The sequence below is a fragment of the Borostomias antarcticus genome (genome assembly GCF_949987555.1).
Source record: "Borostomias antarcticus genome assembly, chromosome: 6".
Lineage (NCBI taxonomy): Eukaryota > Metazoa > Chordata > Actinopteri > Stomiiformes > Stomiidae > Borostomias > Borostomias antarcticus.
Window position 1 is genome coordinate 8,827,182 of NC_140239.1, and position 17,582 is coordinate 8,844,763.

The 17,582-nt window shown below is 43.5% G+C and overlaps 2 protein-coding genes across 2 annotated transcripts; one reads left to right on the forward strand and one right to left on the reverse strand.

Moving 5' to 3' along the window:
• Window positions 1-437: 437 nt before the first annotated feature.
• Window positions 438-5,536, forward strand: LOC311310279 (histone H2A.V). The gene is made up of 5 exons (XM_084439707.1): window positions 438-564; window positions 1,702-1,779; window positions 2,026-2,139; window positions 3,785-3,914; window positions 5,034-5,536. Exons 1-5 carry the CDS (start codon window positions 562-564, stop codon window positions 5,093-5,095), a joined length of 387 nt encoding a protein of 128 aa, XP_084295833.1. The 5' UTR covers window positions 438-561; the 3' UTR covers window positions 5,096-5,536.
• A 6,533-nt stretch (window positions 5,537-12,069) lies between these two features.
• hs3st1l2 (heparan sulfate (glucosamine) 3-O-sulfotransferase 1-like 2) lies at window positions 12,070-13,300 on the reverse strand (the record flags this gene model as incomplete). The annotated part of the gene is made up of 2 exons (XM_084439391.1): window positions 12,070-12,741; window positions 13,061-13,300. 2 exons carry the CDS (start codon window positions 13,298-13,300, stop codon window positions 12,070-12,072), a joined length of 912 nt encoding a protein of 303 aa, XP_084295517.1.
• Between the last annotated feature and the right edge of the window lie 4,282 nt (window positions 13,301-17,582).

The following is a 17,582-nucleotide window of genomic DNA, read 5'->3' on the forward strand; positions in this document are numbered from 1 at the left end:
ACTGGGTTGGTAGTTCATACTTTATGCCAAAATACTTTTGATAATCACGATATTGGACTTCATTTTGTCAGAGTTTGCATTTTAACATTTTATTGGTAGAGAATATCGATTTTGCAATATTTCAAAGGGAATAGAACCTTAGTCAACAATCTGTCACCCTTTATAAATTGTCTATGCTTTTTTAAATTAAAGCAACCATTTTCATTTATAAATAGCAGTCTGCGATTTAGTTAAACTCGTAAGTAATTGAACTTGAAGTAAAGTTATGATTCGCCTATGAATTACACTTTACCTCCACTAGTATGGAAAGTCCCGCCTACTTGTTGGTTTCGTGCGCAAAGAAGGGCATGCCGATTTAGGGGTGGGGGATGGGTGCATATCCTACAAGAAGCGCAGCAATTGGTCAGGATAAAGATTCGAACTTACAACGGGAATTCTTATTGGCCAATAGTCGCTCGCGAGGGGTCGCAAGCAAAAGATTTGCCAAAGGGTTTATTGTTTCTCTCCGCTGGGAGCCGAAATTATTTGAGATCTCCTCAGTTCCACAATCAAGACGCTGAAATGGTATGAGATTGTTGCGTGTGCTACACTGTTTTAATTCAAACGTTAGAGGTGGATTTAGTGCACTGGTGGTTTAATTGTTCAGCTTGCGTTTGCTAACCGCGGTGCCGAAATGTACCTAGCTAAGCTAGTGCTAGCTGCTATATTAGCCTCGGCAACATCCCATTGGCTAAACCAGCGAGCTCCAGTTGGGATATTTGAAATAAACCTTTGCTCTCTTTTACCAACAGTTAACTTCCTAAATTAACTATGCTCGGTGTTAAATTACAGCGGGGTGCTCACTTGCATTGAATACCGTTCGTGGGTTGAGTGCGAGATAGCTTGAAATTGTCTCAAATTTAGCGGGTAAATGTTGCTAGCCTAGCTAGCTAGGTTAAGTCTGCCCAGCCTGGCAGCGTTCAGAGGCGGGCTAGCCCGATAGCTAACGTTAGCTAGCTCAGCTTGTACTAATGTCAGAACTATTACTATTATTCGGTTCTGTTTCAATAAACGAGCTGTCTAAATCAAAGTATGTGCCAGTTCATACGTTTCCGGAGGTACCGTGAACTTTTGATAGCAACCTGTCTTCAAATAACAAGCCATTGCCAGTCAACTGAGTACAATGCCAATGGTTAACGTTAGCATTAGCTCAGCAGAGTTGACGCCGCATGCCAGGGTTGCTTCCTTTGCTGTTCAGATTATATCTTCGCACTACTCGTCATTAGAGACAAGACAGGGTCTGGGTTTGGAATATAGTGCTTTCAACATTAGTGTCTAACGTTACTGTTGGCTAGTGCTACATTATTGCTAATGTTAGCTAGCTATCTGTTCCCACCGGTAGACTTCATCTATGCCCCCCTCATCAGTGTTGATATCAGCCATCAGCTGCTGCATCAACCAGATTGGCGGGAAAACCGTTAACAGACACTTTTGAATGTAGTTGAGCTAATTTTAGACTAATCCTGGTTCTGTTAAATTCATCCAGATGCATAGTTCACCTAGATGCATACCCATTCCTTTAGTGGCTATTATGAATCATCTGTCATCTTGTCTGGAATATGGAGTTGATCCCGTCTTCTACCAAGGATAATTCACATGGTTTCTACTAAAGCAATGAAGTGTCTGTGCAGGTTCTCTACTAATTGACTCCTTGTCTTTTAGGCCGGAGGAAAGGCAGGTAAAGACAGTGGCAAAGCCAAGGCGAAAGCTGTATCACGTTCACAGAGGGCCGGACTTCAGGTGAGATTGAACACCAGTGCTGTGTTCGGTTCATCTGTGCAGTGTGTTCACCTGAGTAATTGCATAGGTTGCATCTGATTCTAACTGCAGATGCAGCATATCCCCCACATTTTGTCCATTGGCATCAACAATAACAAGCCTAAACCCTTATCCACTCTAAAGAACCTTATCCGTCCCCCTGCTAGTTCCCTGTGGGGCCTATCCACAGGCACCTGAACCCTAACCCCCTGTCCGTCCCCCTTCTAGTTCCCCGTGGGGCGTATTCACAGGCACCTGAAGACCCGCACCACCAGCCATGGGCGCGTAGGAGCCACAGCGGCCGTTTACAGCGCCGCCATCCTTGAGTACCTCACCGCTGAGGTAACACAACAGCCCGCTCTGTCTCTCGTCAGTGGAATATACAATTTAAATATTCTTATGCTTGATTATTTATGCACCATGTTTTTGTCCGTTTATTTAGCTAGATCTTAATATGTGTAGGGTTGCACAATATATTTAAACTTTTATGCCATTGTGATGACGGTTCTTTTTATATCTTTAGTTTTTTTCTTCCTTTGATTCTGTGCTGAAAGCATTGATGCAATGTGAATGTGGTAGACGACATGAACTCTATCACAGCCAGCCAATCGATACCATGAACGACGGAACCAGTTGGGTTATGTTAGCATAGTTTTAGATGAACAAAGTTAGCTTTCTGTGAACATGTTTTTTTAATCAACTGTTAAATGGGATTGTCTCTGTTGCCGGTGTTACTCGGTGTTTGGGCATATACCGTGTATTCAACGAGCCATTACTTAAACACCACCCACCATTGTTTTCTGCCCCCACTGTCGTATCTATTTAGTTAATTTTCACATATCAGCGCCAACTCATCAAACTCAAACCAGTGTCTGTGATCTGGCCCTCCACATGTGCACGCAGCACAGAGCGGGGTCTAGAGGAATCAGAGTTCAGTTTTAATTCACATGAAGAGTGTAGGGTGAGGGGAGGGGGAGGTTATGGCTAATAGCCTCTCGTGGCTAGCTAGCTTGGCTAACGTTCAGCTAGCCACCTGTTGGCTGCTCAGCTAACCTAACCTAGTGGCTGCTGCCATTAGCTAGCTGGCTAGTTTATTCTAGCAGCCTATTCTGTCACCTATTCTAGCAGCGTTCCGTTCTTAACAACACCAATTGGTTTGCGGAGGCAATTTGGAGTTTTATGCCTTCACAGCTTGCCTGCAAATGCGCGATCAGAGTAAGGTCAAATATAAACGTTACACTCGGTCCTGTACGTCTTCAGAATGTGTTTATTGCCGTGTAGTTTTTCAGCATACTAGGAATTTGCTTGGGGCATGGTGCTTATTCCTGATGGGTATGTTGAAAAACGGCAATGGAAAATGGCAATGAACAAATTCTAAAGAAGCACAGGACCGAGTGAAATGTTTATCTTGCCTTACTCTGATATCGCGGATTTGCAGGCAAGCCGTGGAGGCATACAACACAATTCAAATGGGGTACACAACAGTGCTGTTCAACGTACGGCAAAGGTTAAAGATGAAAGTAAGCACGCTCTTGGGTGGTATTACCGGTAACACCGTTGTTGTCATGAGTTTATTAGTCAGTAGGAAAAAATCCACACTGTGACATCCCTACTGTTAACATAACAATATAGTAAGCTAGTTATTTAACATAGTTAGCTAGAGAGATTGCCCCTCCCCCCTATCATTTTACAACTTGTTTCAACAAGCAGAGCAAAGACAGCAGCATCAGAGTGCATTTACAGGTGCAACGTTCAGAAAGCTTTTGGAAACATTGTAGACGTAGCAGATGAGTTTGTGGGGATGCCGCCGCTCAAGAAAATGCATTTTGTGTTCAGATAATTTTGTGGGTTTTGCCATGGTATCAAGAATCGTGATACTGAGCTGGTATGAGAATTGAAGTTGAAAATTCTGGTATCATGATACCCGTAATGAAGTGGTTTGACAAGATTTTAGATTTGTGTCTAAACTAGAGGTGTTGGTTTTCAGGTGCTAGAGTTGGCAGGCAACGCCTCCAAAGATCTGAAGGTGAAGCGCATCACTCCCCGTCACTTGCAGCTCGCCATTCGAGGTGATGAGGAGTTGGACTCCCTCATCAAGGCCACCATCGCTGGTGGAGGTGAGCGCACACACATTATCAGTGTTAATTTCGTCAACGAAAACAGTTGAAAATTATTCATCAACCTTTATTTAGTTATCGTCATGAAACGATAACTAAAGGAAAACTAATTTATAATGACAAACTATGACGGAATCTATTGATCATTTTATAATTCGTCAGCAAATAAAAACTAGATAAATGTTAGAGGGGGAAGATTTGGGAAAAGATCCAATCCGAATGCTGAGATTTCTATGAAAAGTTGTGGCTCACGCTGGAAAACTTGAACACAGGCCAGGAAAGCGCATAGAAGTGTAATTCAGTAGCTTTGTCCCATCAGACTAATAGATGTCTCCTCCAGGACTATGTATGAGTTTTTGAAATTCTAAATAGTGCATTACATTTAAACTAAACCCATTCCATTTGTCTACTAACTATTATAGATTTAGTCAACTAGAACAATTCAGATGACAAAAATAAGACTAAAACTAAATAGCATTTTAGTCAAAAAGACTGAGTAAAACTCAATGTGTTGTCAAAATTAACACTATCTATATTACATTAGTAGTTTAGCAGACTTATCTAAAACGACTTACAATAAGTGCATTCAACATATGTAGTCAAACAAAGTACTAGTTGGCAGAAATCATCATAAGTGCATCTCCTTTCTAAACAAGCATCTTAAGAGCATGACCAGCGCTAAAGTAAAAGTACAATAACGGCCAAATACAAGAAGTGCTAAGAGGAAGGGTAGTTCTACTTGAAGAGGTTTCAGGTTGTGGCAAAAGATGGGCAACTCTGCTGCCCTGACGTTGGTGGGCAATTCGTTCCACTGCAGGGTCAGGACAGAAAAGAGCTGTGTCCGTGTCGATTGACCGCAGGGGCCTCGGAGTGACGGGGCAACCAATCACCCCGAGGTAGCAGAGCTTAGTGGTTGGGAGGGGGTGTAGGGCTTGACCATGGCCTGGAGGTAGGAGGGAGCTGTTCCTTTCATTGCCCTGTAGGTACTAGTCTTAAACTGCATGCAAGGTGCTACAGGGCAGAGAACGGAGAAGGCACGGTGTGAGCTGCTTGGGGCGAGCTGCGGCTTTCTGGATAAGCTTCCTCACTGGTCTAACCACTGTGTCCTATCATCTCCAGGTGTGATCCCTCACATCCACAAGTCCCTGATTGGGAAGAAGGGCCAGCAGAAGACTGCGTAGACGCCATGTTGACCAGAGCTGTGGAGGCTGGTGCTTGGACCAGGAGTTCACATTCGTTATTTTTTATTATTATTATTCTAGCTAACGAAGAATGCTTGGTAGGTTTTGCGTTGTTATATTTCCCATAACTAGAAAGAAGGAAAATCCCATAAAGGAGGAAAAAAAAGAAAAAAAATATTTTAGATTGTTTTTCAGGGGTAATCATAATTTGTCAAATTGTGATGGTGGATTTGTTTGATTGGCCGGGGATTCTGAAATGTTTTATACTGATAAAAACGGAATTGCTAAACCCATTTTTTTTATAAAAACTAAGTGTTTTTGTGATCATTTCCATGATTTCCTCACTGGTACACACATTTTCATTGATATGGGATGCATGAGTGCAACGTTGTCAGTACAACCCAACAAAGGACAGCCTAATAAACTTTTTTTTATTGTGTAGTATTGGTATTTTGCTAAGTCATAATTTCAGTCACTGTTTACAGATAAAGCTGTATTGATTACATATGACAGGTCTGGCTTTAAGAAGTCATGCATTTATATCAGCTTGGTACATGTCTCCCATGATGAAGGGTAGCTGTATATGCTGTGCTTTATTCTGTCTTGGTGAGCGTTACTGGCTCATGTCCCTCGTAGAGGCCCTGCCCTCTGTGATGTCACTGACACACCCTGGCTTTTGATTGATGTGAAATGGTGCTTAATAGGCAAATTGATGTCTTGTGAGCAGTCTGTTATCTGCTGGAGTTAACCCCTGTGGAGCAATACAGTACCTGCTACATTTACATTTGTCATTTAGCAGGTGCTTTTTATCCAAATTAACTTGCAATTATGAGCTAGTGTTGGGGTAAAGTGCTGTGCTCAAGGGTACAGTGGTAGGGAATGGTTGATGGAAGTAATTAGTCCTGTCCTGGTCTCAAACCAGCGAGGATTTGAGAATCTGGTATAATGGTAAATGGACTGTATTTATATAGCGTTTTTATCCGAAGTACTTTGTAATGACCACCTATTCACATACACCAATGGTGGCAGCTGCCATGCAAGGTGCTAGCCTGCTCATTGGTTGCAATTTGGGGTTCATCGTCTTGCCCAAGGACACATCGACAGGAGGAGCTGGCATTCGAACTGCTGACTCTACAATCATTGAACGACCTGCTATATATCTTGGACATGCAGTCTAATTAACTTATCTAGTTAACATATTAGTGGACATGTATAATATAATAATATGCCTGGTAAGGCTGATGTGTAGCCTATTAAACAAAATAAAATAAATTTCTAGATGTATTATTAGCATAGTTATACATAAGCTTGTGCCGTTTTCCCCCAGGATAAAGAGCTGCAAAGGCAGATGTCTTAGGCGCTATGCCCTTTACCTACCAGCAGGGGGTGCTCTGTGTATACACGATCATACACGATGCCCATGGATCCAATCAACACTGAAGGTCAAAGACGAGCTGGCACTGAACTCTGTCTAACCCAGGAGTCTGAACATTACATGTAAGTTCAAGGCTATGCAGACAAGACATCGAGTTCATTTTATTCGTCACATTCATAACATACTGGTATAATGTGTGGTGAAATGTTCTAGCTCCCAAGTGTGCTTAAAAATAAAGAAATCTAAAAAAACAAAAAATATATTCAAGAATGGGATGATCTTGACAATATGCACGGATGAATTTACAGATGTTAAGAATATATATGCCTACAGATTATTTTTACAGTCGAGTTAAATAGATATTTGTATGTAGATCTGGGTAGAATAGAATAGAACGTTTATTTGCCACATTTACAGTACAGGTACATTGGAATTCTTGTTATCGCTTGTCTTTACAACATCTTATCGGCACTAATCAATTCCTCATTCCAGTTCCTAGGTACACAACTAGACTAGACATACTGTAAGATTCCCAATCTGGCAATTAACAATCTGTAGTCTAGCAGTCTATCAAATTGACCTTAATCTACGTATTTCATCCAATCATGGCTGACTGTGACCGTAATATAGGCGGTAGACTACAGTTATTAAAATTCAAGGGTATAGTCTACAGGTATGTATACTTATGTACAATATGCTATGTAAAGTATATTTACATATATGTATATTTTAAAGAGTAATGCTGGTGCTGTAATAACTAGGCCTACATAATAATAAGGCTATAGCTGCTGTCTTAGTCCAGGTTAGTACTGTGTGGTGACAATGGCCACTTAAACTAATATATCTAATATAATATATATATTGTATATGTATATTTCAGAAGGAACAAGAGATCCCCAACCCCTATTCATCCAATGGGAGGAAATTGAGAAGGTGGGCTCATACAAGTTCCTGGGAGGACACCTGAACAACAGACTGGACAGACAACACAGGCCATAGGAAATGACAGAGCAGACTCTTCTTCCTTAGGACGCTCAGGGCCTTTGATGTGTGTAGCAGGCTGCTGCGGATGTTCTACCAGTCGTCTGTGGTAGCCAGCACACTGTTCTTTGCCGTGGCCTGCTGGGGAGGCAACGCTAGGTCATGGGAGACAAACGCGCTGAGTGGGGAAGGATCTCTGTTGTTGGGCAACAACTGGACAGCCTGGAGGCTGTGGTGGAGAGGAGTATGAGAGGAGGATGAGAGGAGGATGAGGGACACATTTAAGTCCATTCTGGACAACCCCTCCCCTCGGTCCCTGCCGGTCTCTCTCGTAATTCCCAATATTAGGAATCTGAATCTTCTTCCTAGGAAGTCTGATTTCCCGTGCATGAAAAATCATCAAACTTTGCACATAGGTCCGGTCCTATGCCAACTGACATTGTCGGATGGTGCCGCTACAAAAGTCTGAAGTTTAAAACTTTAAAAAATCATAACAAATCAGCTGTATGTGATCACTTTGCAACCACCACCAAAACGTAGGCCCAAGTGAGTAGAAATGTCCATATGCTTCGAGCTGGCAGGAATTATGAAGCCCATCACTCTGTTTTTCTCAAAAATTGTAAAACCTATCAAACTCTATCATTCCAGATTTTTTGGTCAATTGAGACCCCAATTGCTACTCTACATCCTCAGACTGTCCTCATCAAACGATCTTCACAGATTTTTGAAATATCAAAAACTGAGCCCACAGCATATCAAAATGTTTTACTGTAAACAGTATTGTATGCATCTGCTGCAAATACTCGCTCAATAAATCTCTAGTGTTCATGAATAAAAGTGACAAAATGTTCATGACATGGTAGATGTAGTGTGATATTTTTCTGAATTTTAGCTCAAAAACTGAATTTGTGACAGTATTTTTAAGTCTGTCCTCATTTTGTCCCCGCAAACTACTGCTGTTCATACAGGAAAAGAGGGGGAGTATCCCAGTACAGTTCCTAATCTGTAGCAGGTACTGTTACTGTTCATATTGTTTGCATCTCATCTGACCAGTCTTGTCTGCTAATCAGTCCCACCTGTGTTCAATCCAATCAAGTGTCAATCAGTGAGATCTACAGTGTATGCTCATTCCAGAGTCCCATAACTCATTCCCATCACAGTATGTAGGCCTACTAAAATGTTTATCCAGGATTCCTACGATGTCCAATGTTCAGGAAAAAAAAGACATTTCACTGACATCTTGTGAATTTTTAGGAATTTTACAGTATCGCAAATACAATTTGACAGTATTTCGAATTCTGTCCACATCCCGTCCCCCTCAAAATATTTATCTGAAATGGAAAAAAATACACTACCCACAATCCTATTGTGCAGCAGCGCAAGCTCTATCAATCAGAGATGTCGCTGTTGGCAACCCCGCCCAATCTCCTCCGAGGACTGCATCTGGCCAGATTGATTGATTGGCCTCTGAGCACAGTCACAGTTACTCTGCAATTAGGAAGACAGGCCAAAAAACATTTCAAACCCCAGCCAGTTTGTCACTCATGAAGATGATAGATGGATATACATACATACATGAAGGCTGCCACATGCCTCGTGTGATTTAAGTTTATTTGAGAACGTTCTTTTGTAGAACTGAAGCTTTATTAGAAGATCAAGCAATGGCCAAACTGTCAGCTTCTCACTTTGCTCAACAAGAACATGACCTTCCCTTGGTGTCTATTGTTGTGAGTTCAAGCCCAGGGTGATGCAGAATAAACATGCTAATGCCTACTCAGGCATTGTACTATTTAGGATTTTCAATGATTTTAAAGAATTTTGAATTTAAGTTTTAAATAATTAGGGTCTGCGCAGAGACCCTCACGTATTTGTCTCCCTCTCCCTCTTCAAAACGCCCCGATCCAGTGCTGCGCAGCAGCTAGAATCTTATAATTTTATAATTTATAACTTGATCAATTATGTATATTATGTATTCTCTATTCTGCTGTACTTTTACCACTGCTGCTGTACATTTTCCACTACTGAAACCCACATCTATCTTATCTATTCTATATGTATACATATAATATACATATATAAAGTATATATATATAATACACATATTATATAATATTTTATTCTATAATAAGGCTTTGTTAGAGCCTCTGCTCGAACCTACACATTGCACTGGCATGCATACGCACCTGAACTCATCTAGACTTGTTGAATTCTTGTCAGATGAGGCTCGCATACATTAACACGACCCAGAGTTGAACCTCTCTGTCTGTCCGTCTGAATCTACATCCTCTTTGTGCACAAACATGAACCTGTCTCTACAGACGTGTATCAAAGCAGCTTTATCCTTTGATGTTACCCAACACTTGGCAAACAAACTGTCATTAGCAATAATGATGATGGTAGCGTCTGAAACAAAGCACATAGTGTATGGGGGTATACTTTATGTTGCCTTGTTGTGAATTAGAACAAGCATAGGTCTGGTTAGACAATGGAGCTCTGTCCTAAGTGGTTGTTTGTCCATGTTTCTGGAATACTGAATAAAAGAACGACCCCTCCCCTTCAGATTTAATTAACACATGAATGACAAATGTGGAAAATTAGCTTCTAAAATCTCTGTCTCTTGTCTGTCATTGGCTCTTTACATTGTCAGTTAAGTCATGACACAGTTGTCTACTTCAAAAACTCTCTCCCTTGGGTCAATACCATACCTTGTCATTGTGAAGTTCTGTTTTTAACTTTGTAACTTTAACACCCCCTAGATGTGAAGATCTCCATCATGACTTCATCTAGTCTGACGTGCTCTGAGCAGCTTCAGTGTGTCTCCAGGTGCCTCCATGGGGAACATGAAACATGAAAGCTATGGCTTCCTTGCTTGCATCTTCAAAGGCTAGGAATCATTTGTTTATTTTCGCACTCTTCACCATACATCTCTCTCTCTCTCTCTCACACCTCTTTGTCTCTCTCCCTCCGGTCTCTCTGGTGTCTCTCTGGGTGGTTGAAAGACAGACGTGTCTAGACCTCAGACATTAGTAATAACTGTGGTCCCTGAAGATCACCCTACAGTGGTTCAGTGTAGATTAGTGAACATGTGAATACAGCTAAATTATATTTGCACATCTCAATGGGGGCATTTGTTCAGTCAGGAATGATTCTGCTACAAGACAATGGTCTGCTGTGGGATATATGATTTCACATAGTGATAGGGTGAACGGGTTTCCCCGAACAGTCTTGATATATTGATGAAAAATAGGCCCTAGTCCAGATTGAGAACATCTTTGATGTTTCTGTTATTAATTTCATGATGTTTCACTTCTGAGATTGTATCAGACCTATCCATCATTGAAGACTTGCTTATAGCCTTAGGGAGCGAGAGAGAGGAAGAGAAAGAGAGAGAGAACAGAAAATGATTGCATTCTACAGGTTAGAGCACATGTAGGCCTACATATTTATTGAAGGAGACCTTAGAAAAAAACACAATACATCACAGCTCCTACAGTAACTCCTTGAAGTGGCTAAATACAAGGGACCAAAAATAGATTTCTATCGGACATTTGAAAGTGAGATATCATGTCTAGCATAATAACAAAAAATAAAACATGACTACTCCAGTGAGAACATTTTTGCTCACAGGCATATTCTGTACAATGCTAAATAGTCTGAGAAAGATTCAGACTGTTTGTAAAAGCTTCATATATTTCAGTGGATCTGCAGTTTGAATGACCTTTTCTGTTTTCACGTCATGTACAGTAGTGCAACAATTAGTGGCTGTCAAATCTGACTATTACTTCTATCCTACTATTTATGTTTACATGTCTTCCCAGTCTGTGTCACCTTCTGACACACTACTAACCAATGAACAACTAGGTAACAGTTCCTCTGAATTATTGATTGTCCTCCTGATTGTTCATTTCGTTGAGTCATGATGCCACAAATGTATGGCACTGTTTCTGTAGCCTCAGTTCACCAGTTTGCCCTGTGAACCAATGTCCAGGAGGGCACCAATACCAGTCACGGCTGGCATTATCAGACTGGCTTCACAGCATGGGCACAACATGGTCACGTCCAGTAGAGGGTGGTCGTGTGTCACAGAATTAAGTCTTGACAGTGGAACTCATCAGGGCTCTGCCTAGCCTGACGGCACTGACCACACACGCCTGAGAATCACCAGGGTTGGAGGTTTTCTAGTCTCTGTTCCTTCAACGAGGAAAAGGTGATGATGGAGGGATCCCTCCATAAACCCTACCGTCCAACCTCCATTCACCGTCTAACTGCCATCTACCGTCCAACTGTCATCTACCGTCCAACCATCATCTACCGTCCAACTGTCATTTACAATAGTCTGCTGTGGGACATATGTCATCTACCGTCCAACTGTCATCTACTGTACAACTGTCATCTACCGTCCAACTGTCATCTACTGTCCAACTGTCATCTACCGTCCAACTGTCATCTACAATGGTCTGCTGTGGGATATGCCATCTACCATCCAACTGCCATCTACCGTCCAACCTCCATTCATCGTCCAACCGCCATCTACCATCCAACTGTCAGCAGCTTTGCATAGTCTGACAATCACACATCCCTCCAGTGTCCCAGAAGCCCTTGCTGCTCCCCAGCCCGCTCAGCACCAAGAGAAGGAACGCCCCACCATGTTGAAGAACATCCTATTGGGCTCTCTGAAGTAGTGACACAGCTTCCTGAGGGCCTGGGCGCTGAGCGGCGCGTGCGGACGTCCCTTGGACTCGTCCAGACACTTGTCGTGGCCGCCGTCCGCCACCAGGCAGTAGAAGCCCTTGGTGGTGTTGAAGTAGAAATTGGAGGGGGCGATGCGCGGCGGCAGCTCCAGGAACCTCTCGGCCCTCCGCAGCTCGGGGAAGGGGTCCCGGACCAGCGCCTCTCCGTCCACCACGTGTAGCTGCTCCCTGGGGAAGACCTCCAGCCAGCGGGCCAGGTGCAGGTGGTACAGGCTCCGCTGCAGGGCCTTGTAGGTCGGGTCGATGCGGCCCCCCGGCCCCAGCAGCAGCCTGTCCAGAGGCTGGTAGGGCTTGTGGCGGGCCAGCCGGTTGTGGAGGACCTGGGTGTAGTCAGACACCAGCCGCTCCGCGGGGTCCCGGACGATGAGGAGGAGCCGCACCGACGGGTTCATGTCCCAGACGCGGGCGGGGGCCTGGGGAGAGGCGAAGTAGCCAGGGGTCTTCTCCACAGTCAGCTGCCCAGAGAGGGTGAAGGGCATCTGGGCACGGTACCAGGCCAGCCCCCGGCGGTAGTGCTCCTCCAGGTTGAAGTAGTGCACCTGCATGAGAGAGGGAGGGAAGGGGTGACTGGAGGAGCTCTGTCTATGCTGTTTCAGCCTTCAGCAGTTATCCTTCATCTTTCTCATGGCCGTCATCTGCCATATTCACGTATTGACGTTTATTTCCTGTCTACTGTATACTAATGATTCAATTATTTTATTATATTGATATCATTTAATCTTTTATTAAGTTATTTTATGTGTTGTTCCTGAATTCATAGCACTACCGACAGCATAAACAACATGGGCGGAAATCCTTAAGAAGTCGACTCTACTGCACCATCAATAATGTCTGTATGTCCACATTGTCCATGGCTACCTCTGCCCGGGCCACCTCCACGTCCGGGTGCAGGTTGAGCATCTCCAGCAGTGCCCGCGTCCCGCCCTTCCTCACGCCGATGATGATGGCGCCCGGGAGTCGCTGCTGGGTGTCGTTGGAGGAGGAGGAGGAAGAGGAAGAGGAGGAGGAGGAGGAAGAGCGGAGCTCTCTTAAGCAGATACTCAGCTGGGTTTGCAACAGGAGCAGCACCAGCAGGGCCAGGAGGACCGTCCACAGCATGGTGCCTTCTGACACACACACACACACACTGAGGGGGAGTGGAGGTCAGGTGGACTCTCTCATGTGCCTCCCAGGCCGGGGTTGTTCACTCGGAGCCACAGGTTTTCAGAGACTGACCTGCACGGGGAGAGAGGAGGCGTGTTACTGTGGTTCTGTAGTCAAGGTCACATTGATACGGTCAGGCACATCATTGTTTTTTATTTTTTCCCCTGGCTGTAGTGTCCCGTATTTGTATTGTATTTTGTATGTCGCTCTTTTTTTTCCTTTTCAGAGTTATGTGTTATTTGTATTGTGAAGCGCTTTGTTCATTTGTGCTGTGAAAGGCGCTATATAAATAAAGTTTTACTTACTTACTTACTTACTTTATTTAACCAGATTAAATCAATTAAGAACCAGTTCTCATTATCAAGGATGACCTGGCCAAGAGGCCCCAGCAAGAGTGAATACATACAAACTTACAGAAATACACGAGGGAAACACACTGATGCCATTTTATATATTGTGTCGCCGTATTCCAGGATAGGAAGTTTGGTCATCTTCACGAGAGTGTGTTTAGCGGAATTTGTGAAGGAAGCCTTGTTGCGAAACAGGAGGCCGAATCTAGCTTTGACTTTGGCCTGAAGGCTACTGATGTGAGTCGTGAAAGAAAGAGATGATTCCAGTCAGAGGCCCAGGTATTTATAGGACGAGACAAACTCTAATTCAGAGTCGTTAGCGCAAGAGATCTTGAGCGGGCTGGAGACATTGTTTTTTCGGTCGAACAGAACACATTGGTAGGTCAGGTACATCATTGATATGGTCAGGTACATCATTGATAACGGACAGGTACATCATTGATAAGGTCAGGTACATCATTGATACAGTCAGGTACATCATTGATAAGGTCCGGTACATCATTGATAAGGTCAGGTACATCATTGATACAGTCAGGTACATCACTGATATGGTCAGGTACATCATTGATACAGTCAGGTACATCATTGATAAGGTCAGGTACATCACTGATAAGGTCAGGTACATCATTGATACGGTCAGGTACATCACTGATATGGTCAGGTACATCATTGATATGGTCAGGTACATCATTGATAAGGTCAGGTACATCATTGATACGGTCAGGTACATCACTGATATGGTCAGGTACATCATTGATAAGGTCAGGTACATCATTGATATGGTCAGGTACATCATTGATACAGTCAGGTACATCACTGATATGGTCAGGTACATCATTGGTAGTTTCAGGTACATCATTAGTATAGGTCAGGTACATTCTGTCTTTGCACTTCCCGTCTTGTCCTTGTAACCTATCTAATGTTGTCTACCCATCAGTGTTATGCACCAACTGACCAGAACAAATCTCTAGTATGTGTAAAAACCTACCTGGCAATAAACCTGATTCTGCTTCTTATTTTGATCATTGGTAGGTCAGGTACATCATTGGTAGGTCAGGTACAGTACATCATTGGTAGGGTCAGGGTTGACCTTGAGAAAACACAGACAGACTTGTTTGTTTGTATGCTGTCTATGTCGGCTTTCTCATTGATTACAAACAGACAACTCTACTTGTCTCTGCTGCTGTGGTAGAGGTGGTGCTGTTGTTGTGGTTGTTGTTATTGTATCGAGGTTGTTGTAACACAGCTGATTTAGCTTTAATTAGCTTATCTGTGTTCCTGGCAAAGCCTGTTCCTGTGTGAGGGAACTAATTGCACCCCGGGGGGGCAGGTGTTGCACCTCCGACCTGGCGTCATCGTTGCTGCCACCTTCATCAGCCAAGTCTTTGTCTTTGTGTGCGGTGTGGTTTCTCTCTAGGTGTTGTGACGTCTCACCCACTCAGAGTTAGCTTGTTGTGACTGGCTAGTTGGTATTGGTGTGTAGGCTAGGCTGTCTGGAGCTGTTCAAGAGCACGTGAACACTTCAGAACAGCGGAAGGATTGTGAACACGTCTTGAGTAGAGACAGTAAAATATTGTGTCACAGTTTGAGGTGTGTGTGTGTGTGTGTGCATGTGTGTGTGTCTCTCATCTCTCATGTTAACTGGGTGCATGACTCCCCTGTGACTGATATGTTGGAGTATTTTCCTCCTGTCGAGTTCAGAATTCTGCTTCACTTCTACTTCTTTCTCTCTCTCTCTCTCTCTCTCTCTCTCTCTCTCCCTCTCTCCCTCTGAATGGTCGGCCTGGCTGTGTTTGGGCAGCCCGTGGACTCACCCCGTGATTTGGATCCACTCCGAATTTAATGAGCTCTTCCTTGGCCCATGCTACACCCCTCCACCGAGTTTCATGAAAATCGGTCCGGTAGTTTTTGCATAATCCTGGTCCAAAAGATGAATGGCGGTGAATGGCCAGCTGTGTTGGCTAGCGATTCATCAAGACAGATTGATGAAAACAACCGTTTCGCGGCAGAAAATAGATTTTTTAGAAGCTGCATTCTCGTTGCCCCCACCACCGCCATTACATGGATATACTGGCTCGCGCTGGATTTTAAATTTCTTCTACAGGCCTCCGAACTACACCAAAGTGATCTCGGTGAGTCAAACGTCTTATAATATGTCGTAAATAAGGTCCAGGTTGTCAAAAACGAGCATTGTCCTTTAAGTAGTCTCTTCCTGCAAGCCTTTATTTTATTAGTGATGTTTTTGGTTTTGTTAATATTATGGGACTTTTATTTTGGTAACCTCCCTGCGGAAGTAGTATCCCGCGTCAGAAAGTGAAAGTTGATTAGTTGGCGCCTGCGGGAATAAAGTTTGGCTGCAGAAGACAAGAAGGCTACAGTAGCCTACTGTATATTGCTCTGTGAAAGTTGTACCAACTGTTAACCATTAAGCACCTAGCTGGAACGGGAACAAGGTACTGTTTTTTTTATTTGTTTAAGAAGCATTCATATGTAATATGTAACTTTCTATAGCAATAGCAATGCTGACATTAGCTCCTGATGTTAGCTACAGTTGAAATGGATAGGCCTAGCTGTAACTTTACAGTAATGCTAGCTTTCTAGCTTTCTTATGTATAGTTGATATTGTCTACAGTTTAGGTTTGCATGTTTGTTCAGCTAATTTTATTTATCTGGCCTGTAGCTCTTACGGTGTTTCTTGAAGAAATGGCAAGGAAGTCATTGTGTTCAATATAAGGATTACGGCTGAACAATAAAAGGCTTCTGGGAACATCAGTACGCTTCACTTCATTATCTGTCTAGGTTTCACTACAACCACCAACAATGACAAGTCAAGCTCTCTAGTTCACTCTCTTTTTCTCTCTCTCATCAGCCCCAGATTTCCAGGCCTAACGATGCCAGTGGGTCGAAGATTAGAGAGTTTTAATGGGTGAAAACAGAAGGATGGCTTTTTCATCAGAGGGACATGAGGGACCAGACCAGAGCAGACGCCATGTTTAGATCTGCTCAATGAGCCTCACACATCAAACCCTGCAAGTCCTCTTCCCTCAGACGGGCCGTCTGCTCCTTGTGTCTCACATTAGTGAGTCTGTATATTCACAAGCCAACGTCGACGAGAACAATGCCAGGATTGTCAATGGTGCATGAGCTCTCCATATTGACGACAGCTCAGCCACGGCATGGCACAGCAGGCTGTCACACGCACGCACACACACACACACACACACACACACACACACACACACACACACACACACACACACACACACACTGGCATGACAGGCTGAGAAAGAAACATCCTGAAGTAAATTATCTGTGAAACGCAGATGTATTCATCTAAGCTTTGGGGATTCTTTCTCTCTCTCTCTCTCTCTCTCTCTCTCTCTCTCTCTCTCTCTCTCTCTCTCTCTCTCTCTCTCTCTCTCTCTCTCTCTCTCTCAAGATTCAAGATCCTTTATTTGTTACATCCATCATACAAGTATAATAGAGTCAAATTATTTGGTTTTGGCTACTCAGCCTTGCATCAGCCACAGAATAAATACAAGACAATTAAATAAATAAATAAATCTCTCTCTTTAATTTTTCTCTGTATTTATTGTTCTTTCTCTCAGTCTTCTCCCTCGCCTAGTTTGTGTAGAAGTGTGGGGGTCTTGTGTTTATGTAGAAGTGTGGGGGTCTTGTGTTTGCATGTCCTCTGTGTCTTAATGTCCCCTTTTTGTGGGTGCATGACTACCCAGAAAGCCTTCAACATGCTTCTCAGAAATAGGCTTCCTGGGTGCGCTGGTATTTGGGGTGTGGGGAGGGGGGATTATGCAGGGAGGGGGAGATGGAGGGATGGGGTGGAGTAAGGGAGGGGTGGTGGGGAGGAGAGATGGTTGTGTGTGTGTGTG

Excerpts from the sequence above, each read along its gene's own strand:
- LOC311310279 (XM_084439707.1), top strand. Across the intron at positions 1,780-2,025 it reads CACAGAGGGCCGGACTTCAG|TTCCCCGTGGGGCGTATTCA; the intron begins GTGAGATTGAAC and ends TCCCCCTTCTAG. Across the intron at positions 2,140-3,784 it reads TTGAGTACCTCACCGCTGAG|GTGCTAGAGTTGGCAGGCAA; the intron begins GTAACACAACAG and ends GTTGGTTTTCAG.